Source organism: Puma concolor, chromosome C1, assembly GCF_028749965.1.
Source record: "Puma concolor isolate L17-30 chromosome C1, mPumCon1.1.hap2, whole genome shotgun sequence".
In the NCBI taxonomy this organism is placed as follows: domain Eukaryota; kingdom Metazoa; phylum Chordata; class Mammalia; order Carnivora; family Felidae; genus Puma; species Puma concolor.
The window spans coordinates 66,149,243-66,164,000 of NC_141674.1; the positions used below are offsets into that span (position 1 = coordinate 66,149,243).

Consider the following 14,758-nt stretch of genomic DNA (forward strand, 5'->3'; position numbering starts at 1 on the left):
TCATATGCAAATAGATGATAAAATTCTAGAAAATGGTTTGCTGTAGAAAGAAGTTGGATATCCCACCAAAATGGTTTTGATTATGTATTCATTTAAATTTCCTTAAAAACTAGTGACAAAGAAAATTTTGACAAACTGCAGCAGAATCACCATGAATTCAAAATTAGTCAAGTATGAATAACTACAGTTGTGGTATACTGGGAAGATTGCAAAATGTTATAATTTCCAATGACCGCATCTGAGCTCACATGTCAGTAAACAGCCCTGCCTATGGCATCTTTTACATGCCTGTATTACACTACGACATTATAATGTCTGCTTTCTCGTTGGGCTCTCCTCATAGGGACATCCTTCATTTAATGCATTCAACAAATACCGACTGCCCTACTGTATGGCAGGTGCTGGGGATACAACAGAGAACCAACCAAAGAAAAATATATGCTTTCTAGAAGATTTCATTTTGGTGTGAGAGACAGAAGTAAAAACTAGATTCATAAGCAAAATACATGTTAGATGGGATTTCTCTATAAATATTCATCTCTGCATCACTACTATCTAGCACAATACCTGGACATAGGAAACACTCAAAAGCTAATCCCTGCTAGATGGATTTACTTATTTAAAAAAACTGAGATAAAACTGACATATAACATTATATTGGTTTCAGGTTTACAACATAATGATTTGATATTTGTGTATATTGCAAAATGATCACCACAATAAGTCTAGTTAAGATCACCACAAAATTCCCTCACCTGTGGCAAGCACTGGTCTGTTCTCTGTATCTGTGAGTTAGTTTTTATTGTTGTTGTTGCTGTTGTTTGTTTGTTTTAAATTCCATATATATGTGAGATCTAGATTAATTTACTTTTATGATTGCTCAGAGGAAAGGAAGCATGATTTTTGAATTTACCATTGCTTTTAATTGTGAACAGCCACTGGGGTCCTGATAGTGGTCCAAAGATACATAGACTTACAATAGAGGATGATAAAATAGCTTCCAGAATAAAACTGTTATCTATGAGTAAATAGCCTGGCATATTTATTAATTTCGGTGACCTTAACAATTCATATAATTGTATTACATGGTCCAAATGAATGGATGATTTATTCCACCATCTATCTATTTTGGTTTTTGCAACCAGCAGTGAACATAATCCCTCCCCCCCATATACTTCTTTGACTTCATTATTTGTCTTTCATCTTAGTGTGGAGTGTTTACAGGGATCATGTTAATCAGTTGGTTTTCCCATAGAATATGCAAACACTTGGCCCTGTCCATTTCTCAGAATTCTAATCATTAGTCAAGATGAACATGTCAAGGTTCAAAGGAAGATATTTTAGAAAAATAACACATAATATTCCTCTAGTTCCATGTGATGGATAGCACTTGGAAATTAGATGGAAGGCGGAGTGTGTAATGAGAATCTAATCTGTACACAGCTCTCTGGAATTCAAGTTTGGGTGGGCTGACCAGAGAAGAAGTCTTTCAAGGATTATGAGGTGACTATTGACAGACACAGCCCAGGGAACATGGCATACTTCCTCATTCACTTCCCAGCCCCCACACTTCTCCTGTCAGGGTCATCAGGTCTTGCCCTGTTCAGGCAATTCTGTGGCACCTCATTCACATACACACAGACATACATAAATAATCCACATAAGTTCTGATTCTTTAGTACAAGAGTATATTTCAACTAATTACTTGGAAAATGCATGAATTACAAAAGCAATGCATGATCTACCTAAAATATTAGTAAATTAGTGCTTAACCAAAGGCAAAAATCAAAATTATCTGTAATTCTACTGTCTAGATATAACCAATTGAAATACTGATATGCACCCTAGTCTTTTTTCTACACTTTTGCAAAATTACATATTTGGTTTTGTTTTTTTTTCCTCCAAAATTGGGATTACTTAGTTGATACAGTTTAGTAACTTGCTTTTTAAAAAGTTAACTCTGGATCACAAACATTAATGCTTACATATTTTTCCATTACATAAAATTACCATAATTTAGCTTTTGTGGGTTACTTAGGTTGTCCTGAATCTTCAATAATATGTTAATAAATATATTAATATACTTCCGCTAGCCGAGGACACCATGTCTTTGCACAGCTGGTCACCACACTGCAAGGAGAGAGGAGAGTTCGAGAAGCACGTGTCATGTTATTCAGGTGTTTTTAATTTGAATGTCTCTAAACCAGGCCCAGCTGTTCTAGGCAATTACATGAAGCATCTTTGTTCCCAACTTTGTTCCCAGTGTCTTGTCTGGGCTCTGAGATTCCTAGGAACATATCTAATCATTAATAGAAAATACATTCATTTAATACTCACAAGGCAAGAGAAATACTTATTCATTCATCCCTGAGCCAATTCCCCATCTCCCAAACCCCAGCAAATAGATTGCAAATTCCGTGGGAGGCAGGCACACGTCTACTTGTATGCCACTCCATCCTTGCCTGGCCCATAGCAGATAATCAATAAATATTTGATTAGTAAAGAAAAAATATAAAGTGAAAATATCTCAATCCAACTACCTGAGTCTTGGCCCTGCTTTCTTCTAAGAGGAACTAGGCTCATAAAGGTTTATTTGTTCTATGCTGTCGGATAACTTGGGGAACAGTGACATAAGAGCCTATACTTGACCCAGGTACTTATTGGATGAGGATTTTTATTTTTCTTTTTTTTCTTTTTATTTCCAATTTTTTTTCAATCTTTTTACTTTTGAGAGAGAGACAGAGACAGAGTTAGAGTGGGGAAGGGACAGGGAGAGAGAGGGAGACACATATATGAAGGAGGCTCCAGGCTCTGAGCTGTCAGCACAGAGCTGAATGAGGGGCCTGAACTCATGAACTGTGAGATCATGACCTAACCCTAATCCTAACCCTAAACCTTAACCCTAACCCAAAGTCAGGCGCTTAACCAACTGAGTCACCCAGACATCCCAAGGACTGTGATTTTTTTTTCTATGTTGAAACTTGGTTGGCCTTATTTAGCTACAGAATGGTTAGGTCTAACGTTTGATACATTATTCCCCCAGGAAATGAACCCAGAATGAAAGAGCCATTTCCCAAGGAATTAGCATGGAATGCAAGATCCTGTTCCTTTGAGTGACAATAAAGCATTTTGGAATCCTTCACTAGTGGATGCTGTTGTATTAAAACTTCCAGAAACATTTAAGCCTCAAAATATTAGTTGGTTATGATGGATGATCACATATTTTGCTGTACTTCTAGAAATAGCCTCAATGAATAGAAAATAATACAATTTTATTCATCCTAATACTGAGTACATTCTAGGTGTCAGCTTTTGTACTGGATATTAGAAAAAAAAAGAAGAGATGCTTACAGATAATAGAGACAAATGCATGATTATCACACAGTGTGGTAAGAAATATAATTGGCTATGGACAGGGGGTTGTGATAGCAAAGAAAGAAGGAGCAACTCATCTTGGAGCTAATTCATCTTGGTAAAGTTGGGGAAAATGTCATGGAGATGAGCTCATTTTCCATGGGGCTTGAAGGATGGATTAGAGTTTATCAGGCAGAGAAAGGGGACATAGGAGTTTAAAATAGAGTTGCACAAGCCAAAGCTCAGAAGGGCAGGGTGCTCCTGGGACAGGTGAGGACTTCACAGCAGTTGGAGCATAGCATATAAAATTGCAGCAGACTTCAGATGTATCATCAAGGAGCCAGCCAGATAAGGAGTTTGTACTTTGTTGTGTAGGTAATGAAGGTTTGGATGAGGGACGTTCATCCTTCAACCATTCATATCAGGCCAAATTAAGACATTTCTTTCTGATAATGGTCCATTAAGAAGACAAGAAAGATGATTTTCTTTTCATTTGGGTTTTAGGCTTTGTTATGCCCTCTCTTAATGCTGGTGGTATAGTGGTCTGACCCTCCCTTAATTTTTCAGTTTCACCTTTGCTTCATTTTCTTTCTTTCTTTCTTTCTTTCTTTCTTTCTTTCTTTCTTTCTTTTCTTTTCTTTCTCTTTATTTCCTTCCTTCCTTCCTTCCTTCCTTCCTTCCTTCCTTCTTTCTTTCTGATAGCCAAGGTTTTTCAAAGCCCTCTTGTTTGTCTGTTCTGCAACTGTTTATTTGGAAGTCAAAGCTGGGCTCAGTGATTGGACCAGTTCTGACATGTAGCTGGGGCCATTTATGGAACTTATTCCACAAAATGATCTCTTTAACATCACGGGAGGTCAGGAAATGAATACATGAGGCCAAACTCTACATTGTTATTGTTGACCAAGTGGTAGTATAGAGGGGACTCATTTCCTCAGAACCCTTAGAAAATTCCATTGCATTTTTGGAATATTTTAGCCAAGTTAAAGCGAGGGTGAGGAATCAGAGAAGGGAATAAGAAATAAGAAGAAAGCTACCGGTATTGTGGTTACAAAGCAGAAAATTCTAAAAGTAACATTCCAGAACAATACCATTTCCATGTGCAAATTGTATCAGATGCTCTAAATTAATTTTAAGAACCTCTTATCTATAGTTTATCTACACTTTAGTTTATCTGAACTTTAATTGGTTTACATAAATAAACTTTAGTTTTTTTCATTGAAACTTCCAAATGTATGTTGGCTTTGAACTTACTATTCCCAAAAGTAAGAAAAGGTCTGTTCCTGGTCTCATTTTTTGTCCTCTCTTGGGTCATTCTATCTGTGTACATTTGACTTGCCAAATAAGTTATCACTGTTGTAGTTCTAATGTCAATTTGAACTCAAAGGATCCAGATGTCTACATCAGTGTTTTTGCTACTGTTCATTTCTTTCTGTCAGTATTTTGCAAAATAACATCACTTTGTGGAAAATGAAATGGATGCCCTGTAGCCTAGCTAGTTAAGCTAAACAACTATATGACTAAGAAAATGCCTGTATCAACTGATTTTGTTATTTTGTTTGTTTCTCAGGTGACAATGGCCAACATTGGAATAAATGGAAATCATTCTCTGGAGACTTGTGAAACCACGCTTTTTGCTCTTCGAATGGCAACGTGGAATCAAATTTTAGATCCCTGGGTGTATATTCTGCTACGGAAGGCAGTCCTTAGGAACCTCTACAAACTTGCCAGACGCTGCTGTGGAGTGCATATCATCAGCCTGCATGTTTGGGAGCTCAGCTCCATTAAAAATTCCTTAAAGGTTGCTGCTATTTCTGAGTCACCAGTTGCAGAGAAAACAAATCAGCGAGCACCTAGTTTAATAGAACAGTAAGTCAGTGTAGGTCTAAGACAAAATTAAAAGCGTCGTCAGTATTTCAGTTAATTGGCTAGAAATAGAAAGCCTAACAGGGAAATTCAGACCTCAGCAGTTAGTTTGGGGGCACTTTTGTCAGACTCGGCTTTTGAAATTTGTTAAATTAACTGTATAATTACATCTTTTCACTTGTTTTTGTCAACTGGAGGTAAACACGATGGGATAATTCCATGTGGGAGTCAAATTGAAAAAAAAATGGAGCTTATTTATGTTATTTACACTTTTGGAATGAATGACTGTGTTGAAACCTAAAGCATTGACTCAGCTTATCTGACAAAGAACATGTCAATACTTACCTTCACAGTGAAATGGCTGATTTGGGGGTCACTGCTCTGCAACTGTTCCTTATAAACGAGGCTCAATGAAGGAGAGCACCCTCACTGTTTGATCTGGTCTGTTACACCCCTCATTATGTTGCTTCTATCTATATATGTATGGTCATGTCACATGGGAGTCACTGTGGCTTATAGTTATAATGACCTTTCTTACACCAGGTGTGGCTGTCAGGTTGCCTGACTTGGCGAGCCTCTATAGAATGAGCCTATCCTTGTCATTTTGACAAACATGACTGCTTGCATGTTTTACTATGGAGGTAAATTGTTGTTTGAAGGTTTTTGTTTTGTTTTGTTTTGTTTTTTGTTTTCTGGGGTTTTTTTTTGGCAAGCTATAGATTTGCACGGTTTTCAAGCAATTTCCTTTTTCTCTGAAAATTCTAGTGCACAGTAAGTAGTTTTTAGAGAAACAAAAGCTCTATGTCAGCACATAAACAGGTAATTTGCAGTGTAGCAGATCCTAAGAAACTCTGCCCAGTGATAGGTACAAAGAATGTTGGCAAAGGAGCTCTACTTTGAGCTCTCATTTTTGTATCAGAGAACAAAAGAAACACAATCTATATAAAATATTCAAAGACTATCTGTAGCTTATTTGTGCTTTCTACACACACACACACACACACACACACACACACACACGCGCATATGAGAAATTTCTGTTGAAAGCTGGTTCATTAAATCTCTAAGATGGCATCTTTAAAGCCTATGCTACCTGTGTCAAGGGGAAATTGGCAATTAGTCAGGCATTTGGAAATCATTATTATGGTTGACCAAGAGATCAGGGGATGATGATCTCTCCCCAAATTTCCCAGTAATACTTTAGACTTCTTTGCTTGTTTGTATAATTCAACCCCCCAAATTTTAGTAATCATTCAAAATGTCCTGGGGCCATCAGAACATAGGGTAGGCAGTTCTGTTTCATAGTAAGGAAATGTATTTCTGTAAAAGAATTTTTTGCCTTCATTAACTGTGGTCCATTTTAAAACTAACCTTCTCTGTGAGACTGATTTCACATTCCCCAGGAAATCTGTGTGGTTCAGCTAGACTTAAATTATTATATTCACAAGTTTTTGCTTTTGGCTGGTAATTTACATTGGAAGTTGTTAGCTTTTGTGAATTTTGGTAACTTCTTATGAATAAATTAAAAGAAATGAAGCAAATAGTCTCATTAAAGGTTTAAAGGAAACTACTTTTTCCAGTGAATTCAAAGAAAGGAAACATGCTCCCCAACACACACAAAAAGGCACATGATATTCTTTGTTTAAGACCAGTAAATGATGAGTAACACAAAGGTTATTCTTATATATAGAACACATAGAAGATACTCAGTAAATACTTGTCAGTTGAATTGCAGACAAGAATTTTTTGATGCAAAATAAGCATGGAATTGCAAAGTTTTTGTGCATTTTGTTTCAAATGACAGTTACATATTGGTTATTTATATATATATATATATAATTTAAATATATATATATATTTAAATATCCAGTGTATATACTTTAAAAAAGCCATTGCAATTTTTGATTGTTGTTACATTACATGAATGTTCTCGTGTTTCAAGAGCACTTAAAGCCTAGAACTTTTAGATGGTTTAGAGGAGACATTTGTTTCCCATAGCTACTTAAGAGAATGTTGGTTTCCTGGGAACTGAAGCACGAGGAAGCAAAATTTCATCCTTCCTCCTCATGCTGGATAGGATGCTGTAGCAAACACTTCCATGTGTTGTGACTCAGGATTCCAGGCCTCTTCTCCTTAAGGCTTCTAAGTAAATGGCATAATGGTTGCTCTGTTGCCATGATGTAACCCTGGCCATGTGTATCTGTATTGAAGAGAATTTGTGACATTACCATATGTGGGAATGCATGGGTGTGGAAGGTGTTAGGGAATGACAGGTGAGTCACTCTCTGCATATCCTGGAAGGATTATGTGTATTATCTGAGTGTAGGTTTAGGACAACTAAGTTGGTTTTATAATGATGTTAAACCCAAGAAATAGACACCAAAAACTGAAAAAGAAATAAAATAAAAGAATATGCATTTACATTGTTTTAGGCTTTTTGTTCAAGGAAAATGAAATAAAGTGAACACGATAATATGCATATATCTGATTTCAGAATTTTATCCCTGTTATTATATATATTTCAGTGGAGTTTGGCATCCTAAGTTGAATAATAGAGTGTAGCATCCATCGATAACTTTCATATAAATGTTGAATGTGAAAGTACATTTATTAAGATGAGTGGAAATAAATAGCACAAACAGTGGTCAACAGGTTAACCAATTTTGAAATTTTAAGCTCTGTTTAAAACTTATAAAATGTATAACTTAAAAATGTATAATTAGATTACCAGAATAACTGACTTTCCCTTCTCATTGGGTAAAGTAGTATCGAAGCAACTTCACATAATATTGATCTTATTATTTCTGGGAAATTATTTTATTCTGGGAAAATGGCTTGCAAATGACAGGCTTTTTCTTTTTTTAGTGACTTTAAAAAATGAGCCAAAAAAGCCAATGGCATGTGGGTTTTTATGATTATGATACAAAGACAGATAATACTGACTCATAATTAGTTGTAGGTGCATCTCAACGCATCACACGTTTTAGTGAGGCTTTAACTAGGTGACAGAAATTTCTAAATTTTTTCCTAAAGGCCAAAAGTTGCTTTTACTTGTTTGTATTGCTGAAGTGCAATACAGTTTGTATTGCTGAAGTTAACCCAAAAGCTAACACATGCGTGCGTGCATACACGTGTGTGCGCACGCGTACACACACACACACACACACACACACACACACACACGTCTTATGGAATAAATGGTCTTATTTGCTCATTTTCAGTCTGTAAAAGAAAAAGCTGCTTTAGTATTGTGTCTGTTCTGAATTTAGAACCCAGATAAGAGCACCTGCTAAATACGTAGACGAACTTTTTATGAAACTTGCTGCTAGCTTCACCTGTATTGCCATCATTGCTCCAAATTAGTAAACTAAGGTCAGAAGATAAAGGATGGGAATGGACATTTTCTTGCTTCTTCAGCTGGGTGTCAGAATATTTTACCACCTGGTAAATAATGTTGGACTTCAACTTGTTACTGATGCATTTTAACAGTAGACGCAACGTGTGATGTGAATAAATATATTTTGTGTTCTTCATATGTGCTGCACTGTATGAGATTAAAGATGTGTATATTTTGTTGCTTGTATCAGTATGCAACTCATGTAATTTTAGTGTTTTAGCTTAAAACTTCAAACAAATGATTTATAATAAACTTGGACTAGTGTTTATCAAGAATCTATTTTTGGGAAGGTCATATAAAGCTTGGAACTCTTGAATCTAAACTTCTATTTTTATCTATTCGGTGGGAAGAATTTCAACTTGTTTTCTTTATTATCTTTGGTATGTCTCTCCTTCCTACTTTTCTGTGACATTGGCTTTCTTTCTCTTTCTTTCTTTCTTTCTTTCTTTCTTTCTTTCTTTCTTTCTTTCTTTCTTTCTTCTTTCTTTCTTTCTTTCTTTCTTTCTTTCTTTCTTTCTTTCTTCTTTTGTGGTTCATCTAAGCAGGTCATAATTAAAAAATTTTTTTTTCTATGTTTTATTGATTTTTGAGAGACATAGAGACAGAGAGTGAGCAGGGGAGGGGCAGAGAGAGAGAGAGAGAGAGAGAGAGAGAGAGAGACACCCAGAGAATCTGAAGCAGGCTCCGGGCTCTGAGATGTTAGCACAGAGCTAACAAGTGTCTGAGCTGAAGTCAGACACTTTACCGATGGATCCAGCCAGGCATCCCAGCAGGTAGTAATTTTGATGGAAATCTGAAAATTTCCAAATGCATCCGGATAGCAGAGAAATGTCTGTGATAACAAATAACCCCCCAAATTCTCACCTATGGCTCCTGTCCATTCAGAAAGGGAGCTCTTTTCATTGTAATGACTCAGAGACCTTAGGTGACAGAGCAACCACCATCCTACATGTTGTTCGCCATGCTACAGGGGAGAAAACACGGCGAATCATGAACTGGCTCTTAGAGCTTCCACCTAGAGGTAAGACATAATACTTTTGTTCACGCATCTCTGGCCAAAGCAAGTGATGGCCCTGTGACCTTTAAGGGAAGCAGGTTAGTACAATACTATGATATGCCCAGGAGGAGAACTGAAAATAATTGGTAGACAGCACAAATGATTTCCATATCAGGTTATATATTTTCATTCTTGCCTTCCTAATATAATTCGAACCTGAACTTAATTTTTTTTTTTTTTAATTTAAGAGTATCATGGGATGAAAGCATTTAGGATTCAGTCCTCTGAGTAGCTTATAATCTATAAAGATAAGGGAGAATGAATGCTACATATGTTGTTGGCAATTAATAGAAACGTTAGAAGATAAAAAACCAGTATAGAATAAAAAGTGAAAAAAACTTGGTTTTAAAAAAAGGCAGGAAGTGAGACGCTTCTGTGCACTGCCCAAACATTGCCTAAATTGCAGCTCAGTCTGGAATGGCTGCTTTTCCAATAAATGAGGATGCTTGAAATACATTTTTCTCTTTGTACTTTCAGTTTCCTTATGATAGAATATATTTACCTTTGTATATCCCATGCCATTGAATTCTATCAAATGGTCAGAAAATCTCAAGTAGTATAATAGCCCTAGAGAGAGATTAAACTGTTCTTTTTCTCCAAGTAAGAACAGTCCCTTCATTTCCAACCTAAACATGAAGTATATAAAACAAATCAGGGGTGCCTGGGTATCTTAGTTGGTTAAGCTCTGACTTCAGCTCAGGTCATGATCTTTGTGAGTTGGAGCCCCATGTCAGGCTCTCTGCTGACAGCTCAGAGCCTGGAGCCTGCTTCAGATTCTGTGTCTCCCTCTGTCTCTGCCCCACCCCCACTCACGGTCTGTGTGTCTCTCTCTCTCTCTCTCTCAAAAATACATAAAGATGAAAGAAAAAAATTAAAAAGAAACAAATCAGAAACCTGGCTAAAATTAAATCATAATCTTGAGATGTACATTCATATTTACCAAGTATTTTGTTCAAAGCTGCCAGAGGGAAAGAATTTGCAAAGATTGCAATTATAAAGAATTTCTGGGAGAGCTGCCTTTCTGCCTGCAAAAATACCACCTGAACACAATATGATGAAGATACGCTATACAATAGAAGTGTGAAGATTTTTATGCTGTCAAAAATCTCACATCCATTAAACATATTTTTAGTTAGCAATCTAGATAGTTTATGAAAGAAAAATGAAAATGTCATTTTATATATACTGTACATCATATAGTACAGTAGGGGCAGAATTATTGAAATCAAAGGAACCATATTTTGGATTTGAAGTACACGTTACATTTCCACTTACAAAAGCATGGAAACTCTTAGGTATTTAATAACATTTGAGTTAGTTTTTAAAAATATCTGATCGGTAAAACCCCAAACTAACAAAATGACTTCTGTTGTTGTAGTACTGACTTTCCCATGTTAAATAAGGCAATCCTATCCTTGTCTACACCTAAATAATGAGATTCTACTAGATATACTCTTGTGTTGTAAAACTTGTGGATTTCAACAACCCATTTTGGTACATACAGAGTATTCTTCTTAACAACTAACTACTCTTACATAATGCAAGTGTTCCGTGATGTAGATAACAATTTTTCTGTTGAAGGAGAGCTGTTTTTGTTTTTGGTTATTTGCCTCTTTCAAATAACGCTATTTCAACACATATCCTTACCCTTTGTTATGTTCTGTGGGATCGCTAGGTAAAGGGCACGTGTATTTTCCATGTCCATGGAAACTGCCATATTGCAACATATGTACTCCCTTCTTCTTCTTCTTCTTCTTCTTCTTCTTCTTCTTCTTTTAAAAGTTTATCTATTTATTGAAAGAGAGGGAGAGAGAGAGAGAGAGAGAGCCCATGGAAGGGGCAAAGAGAGAGAGAGGATCCCAAGCAGACTTCACACCATCAGTGAGGAGCCCAATGCAGGGCTTGAACTCATAAACTTTGAGATTGTGACCTGAACTACCCAGGCGCTCCCTCCCATTCTTTTCTTAAGAAAAGGCCCTATTCTTTTTTTTTTTTTTTTTTTAATTTTTTTTTTCAACGTTTATTTATTTTTGGGACAGAGAGAGACAGAGCATGAACGGGGGAGGGGCAGAGAGAGAGGGAGACACGGAATCGGAAACAGGCTCCAGGCTCCGAGCCATCAGCCCAGAGCCTGACGCGGGGCTCGAACTCACGGACCGCGAGATCGTTACCTGGCTGAAGTCGGACGCTTAACCGACTGCGCCACCCAGGCGCCCCAAAAGGCCCTATTCTTGACACCACCTACTGTTTATTTCAGCAATCTTTTTATTGTCACCCATGTGATTAGCAAAAGTAAATCATATTTAATACTTTGTTATGTTACTTGTATTTCCCATTGCGAATGAGGCTGAGCATCTTTTCATACCTTTATTAGTCATTTCCACTTCCTCTGTAAATTTTCTGTTCCTGACCTTTCTTTTCAATATGTTACTATTATTTTTTTTCTTACTGACTTGGAAGAGGGCTGTGGTTTTTAAGGATATTGTTTTAGACAGCCTGGGCTGCTATCACAAAGTACCATAGACTGACTGCTTAAACGAAAGAAATTGATTCCTCACAGTTCTGGAGGCTGAGAAGTCCACGATCAAGGTGCCAGTCAGTGAGGTACCTGGTGAGAGCTGTCTTCCTAGCCATCTTCTTGCTGTATCCTCACACAGTGGAGAAAGGGGGGAAGTTGAGGGGGAAGGAGAGAGAGAGAGAGAGAGAGAGAGAGAGAGAAGAGAGAGAGAGAGGCAAAGAGAGAGAATAGACAGAGAGAGAGGTCTCAAAGGTACAAATCCCATCATGAAGATCCCACCCTCATGACCTCATCTAAACCTAGTTAGTTCCCAAAGGCCCATCTTCAAATACCATCACACTGAGGAATAGGCTTTAATATCATGAATTTGGGGGTGGGGGTGGACACCATTCAGTCCATACCAGACTTTATCTTTTTTTTTTAATTTTTAAAATGTTTATTATTTTTGAGAGAAACAGTGCAAGTGGGGGAGGGACAGAGAGAGAGGGAGACACAGGATCTGAAGCAGGCTCCAGGCTCTGAGCTGTCAGCACAGAGCCCGACGTGGGGCTCAAACTCACGTACCGTGAGATCATGACCTGAGCCGAAGTTGGACGCTTAACTGACTGAGCCACCCAGGCGCCCCTATTTTTTTTACCAGTGTTACAAATACTTTTCTCCCAGGCTGCTATTTTCTTCTGACTTGAAGGTAGCTTTCACCATACTAGAGTTCTACATATTTACTTAGGCAGAACTAACCTTTCATGGATTCATTGTTTTGTTTCTTGTTTAGAAAGACGTTCTGTTCTTGGGGTGCCTGGGTGGCTCAGGGGTCTGACTTCAGCTCAGGTCATGATCTCATGGTTCATGAGTTCGATCCCTGCATAGTGCTCTGTGCTGACAGCTCAGAGCCTGGAGCCTGCTTCAGATTTTGTGTCTCCCTCTCTCTCTCTGCCCCTCCATTCTCTCTCTCTCTCTCTCTCTCTCTGAAAAATGAATAAACCTTAAAAAAAAAAAGACATTCTGTCCTCAAAGATTATAAACATATCCCCATATGTCATTTTCTACAGTTAGAGTTTTGTTTTTTATCTTTAGATTTTGTAGTTTTCATGGAATTCACTTATTTCTTTTGTGCCATGTAATATAGGGACCTTTTTAAAAACATTTTTTTAAATGTTTATTTATTTTTTACAGAGAGAGAGACAGAGCATGAGCAGGGGAGGGGCAGAGAGAGAGGGAGACACAGAATCCAAAGCAGGCTCCAGGCTCTGAGGTGTCAGCACAGAGCCCGACCAGGGGCTCGAACTCACAGACTGCGAGATCATGACCTGAGCCGAAGTTGGACGCTCAACCGACTGAGCCACCCAGGCGCCCCTGCCTTTTTTTTTTTTGTTTGTTTAAATACCAAATGTATAAATAATAGACCCAACACCATGATAACAATTTTAGAAAAAACATTTTTTTTTCTAGTTGTATTCTTGGACTCTTATCTGGGATAGATTTTTATTAGGGATTTTGAAATATTGAGCTTAGCTCACCTGGCCTCTCTTACTAATTCAGGTTGGGAATACTAGTCTAGACATACACAATAATAAAAGTAATACTACCCTTAGGATTCAACAATGACTCCAAGACCTATCACCAGTAGAATATGGTCTTTAAATTGCTTTTTAGTCAAGGAATTTTAGGTATATGCCACATAATTTTATGTAATGCTATTTTCCCTTTTTGCCAGATGTCTGCTGTGGCCAGTAGTTTCCGGATGGTTAAGTGGGTTAATTAGGAGTTGTATTAGTGTGCTAGAGCCACCATAACAAGTACCACACACTGGGTGGCTTAAACAACAGAGATTTATATCTTCATAATTCTGGAGGCTGGAAGTCTGAGAGCAAGATGTCGGTAAGGTTGATTTCTTCTGAGACCTCTCTGTCTTATAGGTGGCTGTCTTCTTCCTGTGTCTTCACATGGCCTTTCATCAGTATATAATCTCTTCTTCTTATATGGTTACTAGTTATAGTAGACCTAGTGACCTCATTTAACCTTAATTACACCTTTAAAGACCATATCTTTAAATCCAGGCACCTCCTGTGGAACTGGGGGATTAGGACTTGAACATGCTAATTTTGGAGGGACACAATTCAGCTCATAACAGGGATATAGTCTGTGATATTGAGATAAAGTTACAGAAACTGACCCATACAGGGATTGAGCTTGTTATCACTGATTTATTACCCAGTGGTTCTCAAATATTAGCATGCATCTGTTTTACATGAAAGACTTGCTAAATTGCTGGGCCCCACCCCAGTGACTGATTCAGTTGGTCTTAAGTAGGGCCAGAAAACTTACATTTCTAACAAGGTCCTGAGGAAGGTCCCAGGGCACTGCTGATCTGAGGAATACACTTTGAGAACCACTGGCTTAATCAACTATGCTAAGCAGCCACAGATGGCATGATATGAAACATATAAAGAACCGTGAAGCTTTCTGTCAATGCAAAATTGTACCACTATTTTAGTACTGGCAATTTAATTCCTTTCCTAAGGACTGTTTTTGCTCCAACCTGAAACAAATTGGACTTGAAAAATGTCAG

General features: G+C 37.5%; 1 protein-coding gene across 3 annotated transcripts in view; it reads left to right on the top strand.

Moving 5' to 3' along the window:
* Nucleotides 1-8,889, top strand: part of PTGFR (prostaglandin F receptor) — a 309,526-nt gene extending 300,637 nt beyond the window's left edge. For all 3 annotated transcript variants that reach the window (XM_086717366.1, XM_025912460.2, XM_086717367.1), the window contains one exon: nucleotides 4,922-8,889. In XM_086717366.1, coding sequence (XP_086573492.1) covers nucleotides 4,922-5,224 — 303 coding nt within the window. In that variant the 3' untranslated portion in view covers nucleotides 5,225-8,889. The remainder of the gene's footprint in view (nucleotides 1-4,921) is intronic.
* Nucleotides 8,890-14,758: the final 5,869 nt, after the last annotated feature.